This window comes from Lepisma saccharinum, chromosome 10, assembly GCF_977018435.1.
Source record: "Lepisma saccharinum chromosome 10, izLepSacc3.1, whole genome shotgun sequence".
Taxonomy (NCBI): Eukaryota; Metazoa; Arthropoda; class Insecta; order Zygentoma; family Lepismatidae; genus Lepisma; species Lepisma saccharinum.
In genome coordinates, this window is record NC_139238.1 from 29,777,161 (window position 1) to 29,799,187 (window position 22,027).

The 22,027-nt window shown below is 37.5% G+C and overlaps 1 protein-coding gene across 7 annotated transcripts in view; it reads right to left on the reverse strand.

Annotated features, from left to right (window-relative positions):
• Positions 1-22,027, reverse strand: part of pum (pumilio) — a 254,522-nt gene that overhangs the window by 222,758 nt on the left and 9,737 nt on the right. For 6 of the 7 annotated variants that reach the window (XM_083129696.1, XM_083129695.1, XM_083129694.1 and 3 more), the window contains exons 4-5: positions 16,773-16,859; positions 2,673-2,765 (exon numbers count right to left, since the gene is read on the reverse strand). In XM_083129696.1, the coding sequence (XP_082985822.1) occupies positions 2,673-2,765; positions 16,773-16,859 (180 nt within the window). The remainder of the gene's footprint in view (positions 1-2,672; positions 2,766-16,772; positions 16,860-22,027) is intronic. The other variant, XM_083129691.1, reaches the window with a different exon arrangement.

The window sequence follows — 22,027 nt, forward strand, 5'->3', positions numbered from 1 at the left end:
ATTACGAAATCTTTTAAATTTCACGTAAGTAATTATACTTTCAGCTAACAGTTTTCCATGTGGATAACATGAAAAGGTTGTATCTTTATAGTATATAATCAAAGCTGGATTACAGTGTTTAAAACTTGGGCTGTCAATAAACGAAGGACACGCCATATTGATTTAAGCTTTATTCTTCTTTTCTTGGTGTAGCAAAGCTGAAATGCAGGTGCAACAACATAACCAACACCACCCAGCCAGCAGCAATAAAACAAAATGGATTGCCTTTCCTTACCACCAGACTACATCCACCCGCCTAGCCAAGACCCTGAAACAGTATGACATCAAACTGTACACAAACCAGTGAACAAAATAGCCAGTGCCCTAAGCAAACCCAAGATATCTTTCCTTTCACCACTTGACAACCTGGGAGTATATATTGCCAGTGTGAGTGCAACTCGCATTACATTGGCAGATCCATCAACGAACGCATATAACAGAACTTATCCGATGCAAAAAAATCCCAACCAACTACCAGACTAGCAAAGCACCTCAAGTTTAACAACAAACACAGGATCCAAAAAGTTTCAGTTAGGCATGTAGCACACACAATGAGTGACACAAAAATTATGCACTTTCTGCATGAACTGAATATTGACAGCTTTTGAAACAACTATCACATGAAGCAGATGAACTGGTTACACCAGCCCCCTAGCGGTAAACAAGGAAAAAAAAAAACAGGAACCAGAAATCAACCAACAGTGAAGCATCGAGTTTCCCAAGTGGATGGTGGCAGAGGCCACCAAAATTAATAGAACATTTACAAGTAAGTTTCACGGATCCTTTTAGTACCCACTTACGTCTTCAAATAATTATTCCTGTTATAGATACAGGCCACTTGTGTATATATATATATATATATATATATATATATATATATATATATAGGCCCACCTTCTCAATTATAACAACCTTGGAGCTGAAAGCACTTAGGCCAGATTTTCAGGCCATCTTGAAACCACTTGTTGATGCATCACATCCATTTTCAATTCATCAATGTCTGCAAGAAATGTTATCGCCCTCACCGACTGGTTGGAGCCTTAGGCCATCATCAATAGCTCAATAACGACACTTTACGTGGCAATGCTATGGACATTGCATTCACCATACTTAGTCTACATGCCATATAGAGATTATTATCGGATGTTCAGGGCCATCAGCAAGCCACACCGCAGATGCAATTTTGCAAGTGACGAACTGCAAACACCTGTTCAGGCCAAAAAAGAAGAATGTGCCTCTAAAAAAAGTAATTCCAGGAGGTTTGGACCGGGAAAGGCAGCTTTTGATTCATTGAGATTCTTTATTGAGAAGATGAACCTCTGTACTTACCTGCAAGGGTCCTGTATTTGAACAACAAAATATATATAAATATAGTACCTGCATATTGACAACATGTAATCACACAGAAATTATTATACATATTTCACAATATATTGAGGTGGAATTATTAATGATATAATTTTGTGTGACTGTGTAGTGTGTCCATTCAGGTATATATTAGATCCACATGGAGATAAATGTTCGAATTTTGCACACTAATGACAAATGAAGTTTTAACTAACATTGCAAAATAAGTTACTGCATCAGTTTATTTGTTGTATATAAAGTGGTCCAGAGCAAATAGTTGCAAGATATTTTTAAATAATCTTTTTCATACTAATACACTTTGTGGCCGCGGTGGCTCAGTCGGTAACGCGTCTGACTACCATGCTCAAGGTCCCGGGTTCGATCCCCGGCCGGTTCAAATCCGGGAACTTTTCTAACGGTGGAAACGGCCCCGGCGCACACCCAGCGTCGAATAACATGGGTACCTGGGGGAAACCCTGGGGGGTAAAGGCGGTCAGGGGCGTGATGCTGATCACATCACCCCCACTCACGACCGGATCAAGAAAGTGTGGGGCGTTACCCCCACACCCCCTATACGCCTTCATGGCGTGGTGCTATGCACAGGGGAACACTTTACCTTTTTTTTTTTACCTTTTTACCTTTATACTAATATCAATTATAATTGGTGGATTTGGTAACTGATAAGTACCACTAATATTAGGTGCACCAGATATAGCCTTTCCACAATTAAATAATATAAGATTTTAGCTATTTCCAAAAATTCTAATTTTAAAAATAGTCAGGTAACCAGTGCTACATGACTTTACATCAGCCTGACGGATCTCCACTAAAATGTAGTTGAAAATGTTTTACTTGTACTTAGATTTTTGTTATTTTTACATTGCTTTTCTGTCTCTCCTGGCTAATCGCGACAATGATGAATGATGATACGGTAAAAATTCATGAAGGGACAGTCATTGTTGAAACTGTTTTCTTTTTGTGCACTCGACCACTGACCACTGAGGTGGTGATACTTGGCTGTTTTATTTCTAATTAGACTGAGATGTAGCAACATTAGATTGTTGACAATCATGATATTATTTTCATAAACTTGTGCATTTTGGGGAAAAACTCACACCTGTCTGCAGTGTAAAAAAAATGTTACTAACAATGAACATTGGGATTGTGCAACTTTAAATTACTCCTGTTTGATTCTCTACATGTTGGATAGTGGTCTGTCCATGGTTACAAGGGGAAACAATACAACAAATAGGTTCAAACAATGGGGGGACAAAATGCACCCTAACCTGACAATCTTGATTCTTCAATGCACCTCCTCCTTGGGAATATGTCCTCGGGGAATTAAGGTTTCGCAGGTAAACGAACTGGCCAAGGTTAGACTGAAAGGAGAATGGAAACAGGTCGATAAAGTTTAAGAGGTGCACTGACTTACTGCAACATCTACTTTAACACCAAGCACTTCTGCTGTCACAAACAATCCTCAACACGGCTGCTGTTAATTTCATTAATAAAAACAGTATTAACATTAAAAATTAAATGTACCAAATAGCTGATACAATACTATCTATATCATACTGCACGATGAACTATTCAAAATTGTACACAACTTTCTACAAATGTATTCAACTTTAAAAGTATATACATCAGGCATGGAACATATTAAAACCTTTGCTCATACCAATAAAGTATACATATAAACTTTTCCTACATTCTACAGATTCCATATAAAATTTAAAACATTCCATGAAGACCCAAAATACTACATTCGGCTATTGATAAATGCAGGTAGCGGTGTGATATTAACATGATTATATTGCAAAATGAAATCCATAGTTTGAAATTTATTTTACAAGACCAGGGTGAATGAATAATACCTCCATATTCATACAAACAACAAAAAAATAGAAAAATAATATTGTCATTAATAAAACGGTATTACTCTACCAGCCGATACTGATAAGAGACCGGATTAATCTGTCCCATCTTTGCTTTCTATATTGAAATTTCATCATTTGAAAATCACAATCCTTCAGTGTCAGTGTTACTAGAAATTTCAAGCAACAAGTCAGTTATTTATCCAAGAATTGATAATCTACAGATTTGTAGAAATGTACTATTTTTCAATTCACTTTATGAAACAACACTGAACCAATTTTAAAAGAAAAACAATACATGAGTAGGGATCGGAAGTTGATGAAAGTTCATGTTCATTTTTTTTTTTTTTTCCCTTGAAGACAATGCTGAACCTGATAGTTGTCAGTTTCCCTTCGGCTAGAACCAGAAAACCTTGTTTATTTTTTTTTTAAATTTTTCATTTTTTGGCCTTCTTTGGCTTTAAGGTCTTCAATATTTTTTGTCACTTCTGTTGCATGTTTTATATTTCTTGAGGGTTTTTTTTTGCTCCTTCTGTGTTGTCACGGGAATTTTAAATTAATTTGCTAGCAAAACATACAAGTCGTGCATATTTAAATTTCCTAACTTTATTTTTTAGCAAGTATGCCATTAATCGAAAATATGGTCAATGCAAAAGTACATTATTTTTAACTGAAATATTTCGCAACGGATTAATAATTGTAGCAAATTTATTTTTACTCCAGCAAACTTAAAATATTCTTGAAGTCAATTTGCACTTTAATGCGAAAAACGCCACAAAATATGCACTATAAACTGGGCATAACACTTCTTCTGTTCAAAAAGAACTACCAGAAGCGCTATGAGATTTGTCCATCTCTAGTCTAGCTAGTGAAAGTTCGATTCAAAAGTGTTTGTCATGCTTCATGTATTGCAGTTTGGCGCAGAAATGACAGACAATGCTTTGACCTCATCCTGAAATAGAATTGGCTGTGGGGATTTTCTCAGAAGGGAAGTTTCGTAGGAACGGGGAAATTTTCAGGGAGAAACACCTGGTTGTGTGAGGAGGGGCATAGGGATGTGGGTGTATGTGTGTACACAAAACAGGATTTTGAGGTCTGAGAGGGATTTTTTGGCATTGTTACGGATTTTTCAGTCAGTCAGAATCACTGAAGCTGCATGGTTTGTGCAGTGTCTTTCATTATCTTTTCCTTCTGTGCTGTACTTTGCAGCATCACAAAGCCAGCAGTGTATGCATTAGTTTGCTCCTGAAAGACTTTATGCTTCAGATAGAACTACATTATTTTATAAACACTGAATTGCAAAATAACATGGGAGCGGAAGGATTCTTTGATTAAGCGCAATGGAAATGAGAGACTGTTTCATGTCCACTATATACACATAAAGGCTAATCGGGACTGGACCTACAGTTTGTTGAATCTGAACCACTGTGGTGCCTCCACCGGGTATCGATACCAGGACCGCTTGATTCCAAGGTGGCGACATTAGCACTACAAAGTCGGGGAGGCCCAAGAACAAAAGTAAAGTGAGTGTAACAAACCGGCAACTTTCTGTCGTTGAAGACTAAGAGAAGCTTAAAAGAAGGAAAGAAGACAAGGTGTACATCACATTTCGAACTGTGGAAGCCCTTGTTAAAGCAATCATTCCATTAGAGTGAATGGGGAAAAAACTGCTATCTTTCTATTTAGAAGTTTTTCTTTTATAGGAAATGTGGTGAGTGAATACTTACTACGCACCATCGGTGCGTGGAAAATCATCAATGTTATTGTAAACTGAAAAGTGACTTTAAGAAAACAATTTTTGAAAATTTTATTCTGCGAGACTGAAAGGTTTGAAATATGATTGTGTTCAAAGATTTGGGTGATATCCTTCAATAAACATTTCATATTTACTGACCGATGAGATGAAATAGTTTTCGAAATGAAAGAAATTTGGTCATTTCTCACGAAGGTAAGCCTTCGATTTATTTATTTTTGTCATTAAAACTAAAATTTGCCTTAATTTTCCATAACTAAAATAAGGTTAAAATCATATGCATAGAACAAACCGTAAAAACGCATGTAAAAATAACACAGATTTTCAATTAATAACAATGAATTTTGCTTTAAACAGCAAAAAATATCTCTGGAGTGCAGTAAAAAAATAACCCCAAAATTTAGGGAAAAATAAAACGAAAACTTCACATCCTTAATTATGGCTTTCATCTGTTATTTTAAAGTAAAATTAGTCACAATATAAAAAAAAATATAATCTGATGCATGACCGACTACTGTGGTGAATTTTATACAAACTTGAAGGGCATGTAGAAAGGGTTTCCGCGAAGCTCTTCCCTGCCCCCCCCCCCTCCCCATGGTGGCTGTAGAGCACTGTTGCCAACTTACCTCTTATGGAACCTCCTTCATGCACTAGTTTGGCAGTGAACTAAAGAACCTGCCCGTCTACCTCACTATGATGCCATCACTGGCTATTGGCCTACATAGATCAACTTTAGCCATGAGTATACATTTTGCACGTGATATTGTTGTGTTAGCTGCATCACCGCACCCCCCCCCCCCCCTCTTAGCTCCCCAGCTACTTTTTTCCAGCACCGTGGATGATGTGAAGATGACATAATATTGTTATCCGGGAATACTTTACTGTCGATTTCATATGACCATCGGTGGATTATTGACATGGGTGGTGCCGCCAGATCTAGACAGTGAAAACTAAGAATAAATTGTCATCATTTTAATAGCCGCAGCACCCCACACCCCACCCTTTTGAGACCTACAATTACCCTAGTGGGCACTTTATCCAGCCTTCGTAAATCAAATCTTTGAAAGTCAAATTAAACTCCATTTAAGGTGAATTTAAGTTCTTTTATGTACATCAGGTTTGGCAACACTGGTAGAATGGTCATAGGAGGCAAGGAGAAATGCATTACGCTTATGGGAGCATTATTTTATTTTTCTCTCAGGAATATCAAACTTTCAATGGCGTAAAAAAAGTACATGGATGGAAAAGGACACAAACAATTTCTTGGTTGTTGGAAAAGTTGAAACTCCCATCTGATCAGCCGCAACTTGAAGTTAATTCCCCATAAGGAATACATGGGAATTTGTAAATACTTATCATATTTTTCAAACATCGTGCCTAGCTTAATAATCAACTTAAATACTGCTTCCACTTGCAACATGGAGGGAGAAATCCATACTCTCTTCTCCAGTCTTTTTTTATGAACAGATTCTCTCAGGCTATCGACCAGGTGAGTTGTGGAAATGATTCCAAGCATTCGAGAGCTAACATCCCTTTCATCTTCAGTGTAGAAGTGCAGTTCTGTGGTGAAAACCACCCCCTTCTCAACGAGCTACAGTTCTCTCTACTTTATTTCACTGGGCCATCTCCATCAGCGACACGAAGCATCTATCAGAAGAAATACAACATCTTTGCACAGCTTTCAAACAGAACGGGTACTCCGAACACAACATCAACATGACATTAAAACTAGTACTGTCCAAGGGAATCTGGACACATCGGGGAATCCACACATGCCGGGGAATCCGAACACACCAGGGGATATGGACAAAGCTGACTAGAAGATAGCCATACTTCCTTACACCGGAAATTCTAAAGAAACATAACACAACACAAACATAACACAACACAAAAACCATTCACAAACCACCTCCGAATATCAGACCCCAAGGATGAGTTAGGACTCGAAACACCGGAGTCTACCGTATTACCTGCAAATGCGGGAAAGCATACATTGGGCAAATGGGTAGGACAATAGAACAGCGCTGTAAAGAACAAAGCTCCATCAAGTATTTCCACCCTGAAAAGTCGGGACTAGCAGAACATTCAATCAACGAGGGACATATACCAGATTTTAGCAACACAGAAATCATAGCCAAAACTTCAAACTACTGGGACCGTATTATCAAGGAAGCAATAGCCATTTATGAAGAAAAATACAATCTTAACGTCGGGTTGACGCTCAGAACTGTACTTCTACCCTGAAGATGACAGTGATGTTAGCTCTCGAAAGCTTGGAATCATTTCCACAACTCACCTGGTCGATAGCCTGAGAGAATCTGTTCATCATTCGTCGCCAGGAAAGCTTCAAGTCTTACTACTGTAACGTTTCCGAATATTACATATTCGCTAACCTTACACATATTGAAAAATCGAACTTTAATAATTTTAAAAGTTTCAACAAGTTCAATCTTTTTGGCATCAGATGGCGTTCCCATCTGATGGCTCTGTTTGTGCTGCCCCTAGTAGCGACTTTTCGTATTAAGTCGGCTTGCAGTAAAAGCTGTAAATTTTCAGCCGCACTTCATCGGCAGGAATCAAGCAGTACACACTACGTTTGCAACCTCTCCAACTTTTCCTCGTTCAGCTGAGTGACGTGCCTTGCCATGGTCCATACGACTTAATCAAAAAGAAGGCAGCCATTTGCCTTTCACGTGCAATGGAACATTACGGAATGGAAAAGTGACCATTAAAGTCGAGTATGGCGTTGGGTTTTCGACTTTAAAACATTATATGATTTACGTAAGACTCCGCTGTGGTATTAGGAATGCAAAACTAGTGTTAGACAATTGTTGCACTTCATATTATATTCTCCAGTGCATTAATGCGATTGTTCATTTTTGACTCCCCTTGTTTTACGAACAAAGTGAAGCAGTAATAGTTTTGTGCACAAATGAACTCACGTAAATAGAACAAGTGAACTAAACATCTTTGTCACGCTTGCGATCCTTTTATGGAATATATATTCCTTTGTTAGAAACTTGATGCACGCAGCTTAATAATAATTGCTGAGCACGGGGAGGTGAAATTAATGAATGCGTAGGTCGTATTCGAGAACGAAATAGTGTTGTGATTGCACGATAATTGAACCTTGTTCTCGCAAAACAGAAAATTATGATAAATTGAAAAAAAATTGAAAATAAAGGATAAAGTTTGAGGAAACCTTTTGACTTAAATTTTCGTATAATCTTTGACCCTCGTTACCCCAACAGTAGCATTACGAACGCTTAAATCAGTATAAAAAGAAGTATTGTTCTATTAAATGTTTCTTGCCTAACAAAAACAAAACAGACATAATGTAGATGTGCTGTATCGGGAAGAGTATAGAACGTTTCATGATTTGGTAGTAGTAATGGTACCTAAGTTCTGAATCAATTGCTAATGAAACTTGTAGTACTGCAATAAAACCAGAGATAAGAGTAAACTACAAGTGCACGTACAGTCATTGTCATTTTATATATATATATATATATATATATATATATATATATATATATATTTCTAATCTGAGATTTGATATAATTAATTTATGAAGGTTTGTGTAAGAATACACGCAGGACGTGTGTGACTAATTAATAATGCTTGTCTGACGCATGAAGCGTTTATCCCATTCTGCCAAAACCAGGCTTCATTGTTAATCTTTGCAAGTGTTACGAGATATTTCTGTTGATGATTATATGTAATAAATTGCACGTTGGTTGTTAAAATTGATATTTAGTGTAGCATCTCTTGCAATCCTTGCCTGTTTTAACCACTCGTAAATTATAAGAAACATATACTAACTAGTGAATGGCATGTGCTTGTTGAACCAAAAAGGTGATGAACTAAACGTCACGTTGACCACTGATTGGGTTAATCGTGATGCCTTAATATGTGAATGGTGATCCAAACAGCATAAAATGTGTGTGTTGAATCTTAAGGTTTTTTTTTTAAGTATAGACAGTGTGCATGAACCTCAATATTATGTTATTGTTAGACATCGCAGCAATACTGCTCAAGAGGGAAAACGTTAAATTTAACTTGCTAGAGAATGATCGCAATGGAGAAAGCTTAAACGCCATTCATTGCCGGACCCTTTGATATATATAAAAGTGTAATTATTTACAGGGCCTTTGCCTTGTGCTTTTCTCTGATTTTGCTCATAAAACTCCCGCAATATTACAAGAGAAGTACGATGCAAATAAGTAATTTGTGATATCTAGAATGGGTTCTTTATTTACCTTGAGTTGCAGTTGCCAGTCGCCGCTTCCAGTTTAAATGTTGTTGGCAACTTCAACCGACCCTAGTATACCATTACAAAATTGGTAGCAGAGCATGGTTGTCTTTTGATCCGTGCTCAAATGTGAATGTTACAAATTTTTTTTTTTTACTTGTTTTCACTATTTGAAACTTTGAAAATTTTTTTCCCTCCCATTGTTGCCCCCCTTTTTTTAATCAACATTTTCTTTTCCTTTTTGTGTTTTCTTTTGTTTTGCCAGGAAAATATTCAGGTTACATCTTGTATATTTTTATATATATATTCTTATTTCTGTGCATAGACCCTCAGTTTTTTTCCCCCATTGTCTTATACGAATGGCACCTCCCAACGAGGTAAAAGTTCTCGATGTTAGTTGTCAGACTGCGTTGTCGTTCCCTGTTGTGCCACCTTCAGCGGGTTCGATTTCGTCTCTGCCTTCGGCTCCTCCCACTCCACCTTCCCAGTTTAATCCTTCTATTCCTCAGTTTTATAGGTGTCCTGATTTGACAGTTCGCCCTTCGTTTGCTCTGCCAACTCCACCATTATTGACCCCCACCCCCCTCCTATGGCTCCTGTATCTTCCTTTTCTTTAGATGCTCCTCAGGCCCCTTGTTCGCTCGTATCTTCTCAATCGCCCCTGGATACTATCAAAATGACAAATCTTAATAGGGCGATTGACGCCTTACCTATTTGTGATGGTACGGACCCCCCTAGCCTTTTTTCTTTTCATGGTCGCCTTACAGCGCTATATTGGTTATGGCCATTTTCCGCTTGAGTGGGTCTTGCATAATGCTATTCGTCGCACGACTGGGTTCCTTGAGAATACTTGGCTGGAGGCCTTATCTCAACCCCTGTCGTGGGAAGAACTTAAGTTCACTATTTGGAACTGTCTTGTTCCTAATCATCAGTACCTTATGTTAGTCAATCTGTACGTCACCCGTCTTCAACGGATTGATGAAAATTTACACCCCTTTGTGTGTGATATTGTTAACCAAAAAGGTGATGAACTAAACGTCATGTTGACCACTGATTGGGTTAATCGAGATGCCTTAACTTGTGAATGATGATCCAAACAGTGTAAAATGTGTGTGATGAATCTTTAGTTTTTTTTTAAGTATACACAGTGTGCATGAACCTTAATATTATGTAATTGTTAGATATCGCAGCAGTACTCCGCAAGAGGGAAAACGTTAAATTTAACTTGCTAGAGAATGATCGCAATGGAGAAAGCTTAACGCTTAGTATGCCGCACGGTCTGACGAAAGTAAGCCCAGTGTCGCCCAGGCTTTGAGTGCAAAAATTTGAATTTGTATACATAATGGAGAAAAATCGTAATAACTCTGGCACTATGGAACCAATCTACTTTGGATAACTTTTGTTTTGCAGGTAGAATATCAGTGCATGCAACCATATAAAATTTGGATGCCCAACTGTGGGGGGGGGGGGTTACGGGCGGGGGCTGCATTCCCCAAATTTCAATGAAAAAAATAAAAATGTGGAGTTTGCCCCCTCTTCTCCAGCTACTTTGGGGAGAAAACCCGAACTTTTACTTTTTTTTTTCAAAGAATGGACCTTTCGCAACATAATGAAACTTGTTTCATGTTCCTAGCTGCCATACAAAGTGAAATAAGTCGCAATATGTGGAACAATGCAATGACTAAAATAATATGTTGGGTTACAATATTTGGCAAACTGTACGAAAAAGAGACATGATTGAGGGCTAGTTAGTTACATATAACACAGCAAAATAATTAGGGTTATATAAATAGGTACTCAGCATCTATTGTACTGTGTGATACTCCTCGAAACAGGGATCAATGCACAGATAAACGAGACACTTCTTGCACTGAAAGGACGCAAACTTTTTTCTTGTTGCACACTTTGCATCTCATGAACTTACTGGTCTTTCTAGGCCAATGCTTGCTAGCAGAAACTTCCAATCTTACCATCTCAGGGGGAGGTGGATGATCAACAAGCGAAGGTCTAGAAGGACCAGCCTGCTCCACAGATCCCGCCGAACCAGCTCTTTGTACAAAGCTATCCGGAAGTCTCGATGTCTGCGAGACCGGGAGACCTGGCTGAGGAGGATGTGTGCATTGAGGATGCTTTGGTTTAGAAGGTAGAAAAACAGTTTGTTGGTCCACTTCATCGTCCTTCTGTCAGTCAGGTATGTACATGCCATTCTGTCCGCCTTATCCACGTAACCCTATTCCTATGTGAAGTTTCCTTGTGAAAATTTGTCAACACAAGGACGTCCCGTTTGTCCTTCCAACGCATAGCTGTCAGGTCCCCCTTTGTATACACATCCAGGTCACCATGTTTGGTCTTCCCAGTTTTCAAGTCAGTGGGCATGGAATGCCGATTCTTATTGACAGTTCCGCACCATTGGGTGCCCTTTGTTGAGAGATCACCAAAAAGTTCGGGAGAGGTAAAGTAATTGTCCATAAAAAGTTTATGACCAATTCCTTGTACTCTCTTCAATTGTTTGTTTTGTCTATACTTCTGGATAGACTCACGCTTCTGGTCTCTGGCTATCGTCAAGCTTCATTGCATTTCTAACATAGAGGCGACAGAAAGCTGACACCACCAAACCTCATCCAATCCCCCCCCCCTCCTTGACCCCCCCACCACCACTCCAGCTGGATCACAAAGTCCAAACACAAAGAAGAATGTGTGCCTTGTCAGTGCTAAATCACAGCATTGTAAGCTTGGAGGAAAACAGCATCGTAAATACAAAGCATTTATTGTGTCTGTAACTGAGAAGCCGAACCACGTGACATATTCCAAGAGAGAGGGGGGGGGGAGAAATTTTGGAATTTTCGTAAACACGATTGCAAAACATGTTCCCGAACGAACTGTCAGTGTTTCAACTTCAATATACAAATATAAGTGTGGCAAACCCTCGATAATTATATCTAAAGCTGTTTGTTGCACATCTGCAACGACAGCGACAACGGACATATTTTTTTTGTTGCATATCTGCAACGGCGGCAGACTAAGTGTTAAACGCCATTCATTGCCGGACCCTTTGATATATATATAAAAGTGTAATTATTTACAGGGCCTTTGCCTCGTGCTTTTCTCTGATTTTGCTCGTAAAACTCCCGCAATATTACGAGAGAAGTACGACGCAAATAAATAATTTGTGACATCTAGAACGGGTTTTTTTATTTACCGTGAGTTGCAATTGCCAGTCGCCGCTTCCAGTTTAAATATTGTTGGCAACTTCTCCCGACCCTATTATAGCATTACACTACAAGTCTTTTTTTATTTTAGTAGCAGTGACCATTCCTACAATATTGAAATAAATATACAACTGGTGCGTAACTGTCACTCTTCCCCTTAAGTAGAAATAAAGAAAACTACATAAGCACTTAATAGTTTTCCCCCTTTGCTTCGGTAGATTAAACCACCAAACTATGGGTTTTATTGAATTATTCAAGTACTCTCTTGTCATTTGTGAAAAAATATTGAGAAAAAAATATTTTGTCATTTTTTTATAATTTTAAGGTCATTCTGTAGGACACTTTTTTATATTTTCTAGGTCATCAACTTCTGAGCACTATATATGAGATATCAAAGTCAGTAAGAAAATACCAGACAACGACATGAGATAGGCATGTGAAGATAGGCACATTGTAAAAAACTGTACAAAGAAAGTCAATTGTAACATTCGGAGCATTTGCAGATGGATAGATGTAGTAACAATAAAAAAGAAGTCTACATCAACTGTGGTAATAAATATTCTTTTGATATTTTTCAATGCTTTCTGTCGCTTTTTTCTCATAAAAACTGTGAGGATCAAATTTTACGAAAGCCAGACCAGAATTTGAAGACAGAAGTTCCAGTGAAGAGATGCTTAAGGGGATCATTCGTTGTCCTCAGCAGCCACATAGCCAGGAGAATAATTAACTGATTATATGACAAGAGAACCATCACAAACAAACATCCATACCTTGGTTTTTTAGTGTGCTAACCAACCAACATACTACAATACACAACATAGTAGTACTGTTCTATCCATTACTTATGGTAGTGTAAGGGATTGTGTGTGCGTGTGCTGCCATCAAAATGAAATTTGTGAGCCTTGTCAAATCCAATAAATGTTCTTAAAAGTTTGCATCACGTACATTATTACAAAATAATGCAGTAAATGATACTATTAAAGTGGTATTGATTGTTGCTGCATGTTTCATCCCAGTTCGCCAGAACCTTTTCAAACTTACACAACCAAGTCACCAAGATACGTACATTCACACACATGCATGGCTAAAGGTGAGCCCAACGTAAAGAGTTCAGTATGGGGTTTGTTTGCTCAGGCGTTAGGGCATTTGACTACCATGCGAGAGACCCAGGTTCAATTAACAATATTTCAAGTTCCACCATAATATAATGTTTGGCAAACAGTCTTAAATATCTGACAAAAAGAAGACAGCAGCATTCTAGATTACAATAAAAATATCAAAGCAGTGGAAAAAGTAATAACATTTCATATTTACAGAATTGCCTGTGAATGTCCCAAATATAGTATGGAAAGATGCTCCACTAACTGGGCAACACAACAGCTTGAACCCCTAAACCAGACTAATCATCTTTGATATATCACTTAATGAAGATCGAAGCAATTGAAATGTTTTAAAAACGAAAACTAGATCTAGCCAGAAAGAAACAATCAGACTGAGGGTGTGGTGCCTACTTCAAGACCAAGATAAAATTGTATTTTAATTCTAACTCTGTTTGCTTACATTCACTAGTAGAATCCACGTTATATTACTTATTCGTAAACAGCTGACGTAAGGCACAAGTAATGCTTCATTAAAACTTATTTCATTTTGCTCTACAAGCAGCACTAAATTAATAGCCACGTTTGGCGAGCCAGACAACTGAATGATCTTAGATGAATTGCCGGATGATAAAACAAAAATCGCATGGAGCCTGTGGATGAAACTAGTCAATGCAACAACTTCCACACAAGCTGTAAACGGGAAAACTAAGGAGAATAAATATATTTAGGAAAGAATGCAAAAAGTAGGCACTATAGTGGAACCACAAGCAAAGAAACATGCGCAGACACACAACTCCTATGCACCATACTCCCGCATGGAGGGGAGGGGGAGAGTGGACCATGCTTCCTTATGGCCTGAGCTGAACGGAGGAAGGGAAAGGTTTTTTTTCCTTGTGGTCACACTATAATCTCGGAAAGGTGTTAATATGGTATATTTTCTTTGGTTGAACGTTAATATGGTATATCATCTTTGGTTGAACGTTTAATTGAATTTAAATAATTAAAACCAATTTTGAGTTCATTTTGATAGTCAGATTTATAGTATTGTGTTCAATCAACATCTCTCTTGTGAAATTAGAAAAAAGCATTACGTCGTCAGGTCTCATGAGAAATATATAATTAGCATTAATTAATGCAGACTGTATTGTCCAAATCGTATGTCGAAGCTAGATCATGTGAAATTAGAAGTATTTGACAGTAATGAACGCACTGAAGTAATGGCTAAATTACATTAATACAGTTTGGACTGCTTTATACGTAACTCAGTTCTGTGCTATTCTGTTTTGTATGTAAATTACTGCAGTTCCCAGCAAAGTAAAAATACAGTTCATGTAACCAAGCTACAACAATGTCACGGTAGTATATATTTCTTGTCATTACAAAAACACAAGGAAGTTTCAAATACGATACAGGATACATGGGCATGGTGGCATGAAATCAGAGGAGAAACCTTTGCCGCAGTTGTTCAGACCATGAGATGCACTTTTTTTTGTACGTAATCGCGATACAAAAGTACACACATTAAAAGATGCCGATAGTTGGTATTTGCCGTATTGCACAATAAAAACAGAACAGCATTTCCTTCAGTGAACGTTTTCAGTTGCAACTGGTCGGCCATGGAGAACAGAAAGAGGAAAAGTTACATGCCTGAGCAGAAGGTAAAATTTATAAGGGAAGTGGACACTAATCCATATAAAACTGAAATAGCTGCAGATTTAGGCATCGCTTAGACCTAGAGACATTGAATTTTCGCGATGCGCGAAATCGCGAAATGTGAAAAAAGATGCAATTTTGAACATTCTGCACGTAACTACACCCCGAATGATGAAATATGCATGAGTTTTATTCGCGAAGTAATGCGAAATGTGTGCTTTTCCACGAAATGGATGCTTTTTGGCAAAATAACCGTGAAATATCATCAAATTAAGTAGAAAACACGCAAAAACCAGCAATCAAGGTTGTGAGCGCAAACTGTCGATTTGTAACGAAAACATTTACCTAAAGTTTCCTACCACTTGCAGCTGAAGAACGTTTTATCTTCGATCACATCAGGAAGATGCTGCAAATTGGAATTTCCCATGCACATAATCTCAGTTCGAAAACTTCGCTCCCTGCCAAGCTTCATTCCTTTCTTCTCCCGAATGTCTACTCAACTTCCAGTTTCATTGAACTTGCTAGCTGTACCAGCGATTAGTCTGTTCCCGCACATCAAGGGAAACAATGGTGTCATTTGTGTTCAGTCATGAATTAATTTTGTTTATCATCATGTGATTTTCAACATGTGTTTGTGTATGTGCCGTAGTGTTTATTTTATTTGTTGGACAGCAAGGATATCCTTTAAATACATACAATGAAATCACTTGAGATATGCAATTTAGAAATGAAGTGATTTTGTGTTGATGTTTTCTTTTTGGTTGGACAGCTAAGTACTTGTGTATGTGTACAGTATATAAAAATGAAGTAGTTTATCAATTTATAGCTCTTTTGTATGTTGTTTCCTCTCATGATGAAAAAGTGTGTACCATTTTTTTTTCCACCACTGGTATATACCGCTGATCTAACATTTTATTTACCGCTCTCGTCAGTTTTTATTTACCATAAACTTCTGTCCTTACTTATACCACACTTTGCACAGTTCATTAGTAAAATAAATTTTATTCTAGATAAATTTTTAAAATTTTGTAGTAAATCAACAAAACGTAGCCATCAACAAGAGCGATGCAGGTTTGGAAAAAGTGCTTCTTACCTGTATTTAAGAATCAAACTTTTAGATTTGTTAATTTACCACGTTATCACAAATATCCTGTATTATATCTTGTTCCTCAAAATATATACAATTACAGTATTTTAATAATGATATAACATGGAATCTTAATCTGATTTGTAAGTAATTCTAAGTTGTATGTATTATTTTCTCTTCACCCTGACATAGGTTCAACTCTATAAACGAAAGTAGAAGGTAGCACAAAGTATACCCTCGACTACAGTCATAATGGCGACTGATAAAGTATGTGCATATTATTTGATGGCTTTCGATGACAAAAGAACCTACCACAGATACTGCACACATCCAATACATGAAGACAAAGCTCTTTAATTCCACGAGATTAAACATAAATGCAATTTTTTAATTGCAACTTAATTTCCAACCCTCTAAAGCATACAATAATTGTAATACAAGAAAAACTTAATTCTTACCTTGCAAGCTACAGCATGCATGTCATATGGCCCTGCATTCATTGGGTGAGCAAGCTTTGTCATTGGATACTTCCATCTTTCATGGTTCTGGAAATCAAAAGACACAAGAATAAAGATTCATTCCAGGAAATCAAATACAAAAGTTTAACCTTTGTTAAAGATATAGCAGATGCCATATGGAAACACTTCTATAACATGAAGGCTTCATTTATACAACCACAACAGATTCAATGATTGATTGTTCCTTACATCTAACAGGCCATTGTCACCATTCGACTAATTTGTTAGTTTTCTCACATTTGTAGTTTTTGTCATGAGCCATTGGGTACATTGCCACAGCTGGTTTGGTTCGTAAATATGGTAGCATTACTGTTATCAAACATTACAAGATTTTTGTCTTACATAAATACACAATTATAATTCAGTGTAATTTTTCCAAGAAAAAGTTATTAGTAGGGAAAGGAACTTCAGGTAAATAAATGTTTTTTCTGCGATAAGATAGAGACCCTCATTTTTGCAAAAATTCTGATCATAGCCTTATATGTCAACACAGCAAATTTTATTTTACATAAAAACACATATTTTCCAGTTTTCCGTATGTAAATACATATTTTGCGAATTTTCATTTTAAATACATAAAATCGCTCATTGACTTCATCTACCTCGAAATCCTCGAAGGAAAAATGTTTATTCTCCCCACCTCTTTCATATCGAGAGTGCTAGGTTTGTTTTGTCTTTGAGCACCCTCGCTGGCAGACTTCTGGCACCTCGCCTACGATCCTATTGGGAAAAAATAGCTGTGAGTAGCTGGGGCTGGCTACACGTAACGATAGCAAGGCTTTTTAATGAAGCAATGCAGCTATTGTGGCCAGAAGGCATAAAATTTGACAATGTTCTTCTCTTGACAGATGCTGCAGCTTACATGCAGTGGTCTTGCCGTTAGCTACCCCAAAATGGTGCGCGTTACATGTGTCGCGCATGCGTTGCATAGAATATGTGAAAAGATAAGAGCTCTTTTTCCCAATGTCGATAAACTGGTTTCAAATGGGAAGAAAGTTTTTATCAAGTCGCCTAGAAGAATAGACATTTTTAAACAAAAATGTCCTGAGGTTCCCCTTCCCCCTACACCTGTAGTTACGCGATGCAGATGTTATGCCCAGAACTTTGAAAAAAATTGTATCTGTTGTAAATGATCTCGACAAAGAAGAATTCTGCAAGAACTGTTGATGGAGCCCTCCTTAAAAGTCGAATTGGCATACATCTCAACAAACCTGTCCATTCTCTCTAATTCCATATGAAAGCTTGAATCGTCCGCGAACACTTTGGCAGCTTCCATTGGTAAAGTCCGTATAGTAGAAACGAAACTGAAAGAACTCACTGGATCTAAATGTCTAAATGTACAGAACTTTTGGGGAAAAACCAAGGTTTTCAAACATTGTGCCAAATTGCATGTGTTTTGGAAGGAGGTGAAGTAGAGGAAGAGGAAGCTTTGGAAAACTTCAGCGTTAGTGACATTTCGTGCTTCAAATATGCAAGAATTGTTTCTTGTGACGTGGAGCGATCTTTCTCACAATATAAATGCTTTTTAGAGATAATCGTCACAGATTTACAATGGAGAATTTGGAAAAAACTATGGTGATCCGCTGCAACTCTTCCAAAAAATAGGTCGCTAAGAGGTAATCATTTAGAAACTAATTTCAGGTGTTTAAAATGCATGTTATAGTTTGTTTTTGTTACCAAATGTTTTTATTTTTGTCACATATTTTCCTGTTTTTATCACATATTTTCAACATTTATGACACATAAAAAATAAATATTTCTGAGTTTTTTAGCACATAAAGTTCCGTTCCCTAGTTATTAGTCACTTATTTTGGTGATGGTGCATATGGAGTAGTATCTCTCCTGCCTAAGTACATCTATAGTCCTTAATCACAAAAAGTAGAAGAAACATGCATTTTTCACACTTTTTTAATGGCTTTTTCCAAAATTGTAGAAAATTATCTTCATCACTGTCCAGAAGAATTGTGATTAGGGTGTGTGTAATAAATACGATAACAATCAAGTACCGAACAATGAAACAAAGGGTTAATTCTTGTATCACAATACTGTGAAGAGCTCTTTTTTGGTCTGGCTTTCATCAAAGGCCAATTGGCCTTGTGCAAAAGGATGATCCACATGCAGCAAAAAATTCTTCAGAGGATTCAAAGCACTCACTTTCGTCGAAGGTCATTTGCAGTCACTGGCTGGACAACATGAGGTCAGTAATGACAGTCAACATCAGAGTACTTGACACTCAAATCATTTGTCCTGTCAAACGTTTGTGTTTTATGTCACTTCTCTGCCATTTTTTTGGTTAATGGCAATGAAGAAGAGTGATAAATCAAATGACATGAAAGGACACACACAATACCCATGCCTTTGGTCGGATTCAAATCTGGGAACTTTGGTGGCAACATCAAATTCAGCCATCAAGCTGGGCAAATATTGTCTATTATACAGTTAGGACACTAACTTATGCACAATTATCAGGAAATTCTACATAGCTTTTTTTTATACTCCCACATGTGTGGGTATTAAGTCTTAAGGAGCTGTAGCCCTGTATAGTCAGGAGTTCATTGCTGATGTTACAGGCTTATCGAAAAAATATCTCAACTCCTAAACTATATTTCTTTCTTGCAGACTATAGTGAGATGAAAATAAAAATAAAGAGGATGTACATACCATACAGGGTATAAGTTGGGTGAGTTTAGGCAGGATTTTCTACAAGCCCTTAACAACGGTAATTTACTCCTGACAATATATGTGTAGTAAAGGGGCCAACCAAAAGTTACCAGTCTAATTTCCAACAGGTTTGAATAATGATAGTTTTACTATTAGAAAAACTTCAACAGGGGTTATACCTTCACTTCTAAACAGAAACACATGAACATAGGTGGCATTTTCCTCAGTTTCAAGAGAACTAATTGTCTTTCCCTACCATCCCACCACATCCAACGACCTATCCAACCATTAAACACAAAACCGCCAACAAAAATATCTAATAAAAGAAGAAAGCAGAAATGATAACCCCATTTTTAATCCAGGGGTGTATCCTGCAGAGCAGAGTAAGGCATATCATGTGAGCAGATCCATAGATGAGAGAATTCAGCAATTTAGTGCTTAAACACTAAGAAAACTCATTCCACCACTGGACATGCCAGGCACATCAAAAATAGGATCCGGCAACTGAACCTGCCTGTTCTTAATTACAAATAAAAACAAAACTCTTTCATGCAACGAAGTCAATTTAATACATGTTGTACTACATTTCAAAGCATTTTGAGAAAATAGCATGAGTGACTGTATCATGCATTTTCTTGACTTGACAAGGACATTTCACTTTTTTTTAATAGCACACATGTGAGGTGGCTACCATGCAAACACATTCGTGGAGATGTTCTCTGAGGCTTTGCATAACTTGGTGAAAATTTTAATCATTGAGCAATATTTGGTGAACACTATTAGTCTGACAATTGCAAACCAATGGTGTGTTTTCACGCTGATCAGCGAGGACTCCTCAAAACAGAGATCTGAACTCCTTTCATGTTCTCGAGAGTGCGAACCTTACGATGACCACCAGGTGCTCTTTTCATTGTTGATGCCATATCCTTGAAGTTCCTTACCCACAGTGAAATTGTATTCTGACTGCGAACATGCAGATTACGGTGCATGTTAAACAAGGTGGATAAAAATAATGATTTTTATATAAAAAATCATTTTTGATTATTTTCTTATTTAAATTATTTTTTTAAACCATACATATAGGTATGTCTTTTTCACAGAAAGATTTTATCTAGTAAACAGCCCTGTAAAATATTTGAATAGTTTGATTAAATCAAATACAAAATTATTTGTTCTGTTTATGATGGTGCTCATATACAGGGTTTATCTGGAAAGTACAGGAAATAAAATTTATTGATCCAATTGGTACTTGTTAAAATTCTTCAAAATACTCTCCTTGGCTATTGACACACCGCTGCCAGCACGATTTCCACGCAGCATACGCCTCCTGGAAGTCAGCTTCCGACAAACCCCTCAGAACACCCATCGTCACTGCTTGGGATGGCCAAAACATTGTCAAAACGGCAACCTATCAAGCTTCTTTTGAGCTTTGGGAATAGAAAAAAGTCCGCTGGGCTCACGTTGGCTGTGGCAATGCCAATTCTAGCCAGTAACGTCGTCACAACGAACGTGGTGTAACTCGGCACGTTATCGTCATGTAGCTTCCATTTGTCAGTCATCCAGCACTTTTGGCACCAACTTCGCACAAATATTGCGCATGTTCAAATTTTCACTCACAATTTCCTGCACCACTGTTTTGGGTAGGTTCAGTTCTTCGGCTTTCATTCTCACACTCAAACAATGATCTTGGTCCAAGAGTTCCTTCACTTTGATGAGTCGAAGGGCATCCAGAGCGTTTGTAGTCCTCCACGTTTTCCCGTCCATTCCTGAAATCACCATGCCAATGGAAAACCTGGACTCTTGACAGGCCTTGGTCCTGGAAGGCCTCCTTAATCATGGTGAAAGTCTCTGCAGCGGTTTTTCCAAGCTTGAAGCAAAATTTTATGGCGTATTGTTGCTCAAGCGAACGCTGCATTTTGAGCTTCCAAAAATCTCGACGTCGTTTTGAAACATGGTTCGACCCATAAGCGACCCTTACTCTACCAGAGCTCGTAAGAGACTGATCTGGGTAGTGTCCGTTAGCTAAGATGCCCAACCACCAATCCCGCTCTTGGCGGACGCGCTGTTGACAACTGGAGCTACATGCGGTGGCCAGTCTCATTACTTTCCAGACAAATCCTGTATGAATCTACTACGGAAATGTTTGTTGAGTGGTAAATGAAACTGTAATAATTTCAATAACTTTTCTCCCAGTGAAAATAAAACACTCGATGTACCGTATAGTTGTAACTTAAAATACTTTTTAAAGTCTTTGTAGTTGAGTTTGGGCAATTATTTAATTTTATTTAATGATAGTTTACAAAATGTCAGCTACCATGTTTATTTACAGTTTAATGATAATGACACTATTTATGGTTTAACATGAGTAGTATTTTGTGTATTTTCTTTACACAAAATGTTCGCTATTTTTGCCTGTAAAAATTATTGAATTTTAATTATATATAACCCTTCCTTTGATATGAGCGTCCTCTTTTTCTTTCTTAGAGCCTAACAAACACTATTCAATAATAACGAGAGTAATGTACTTTCACCAA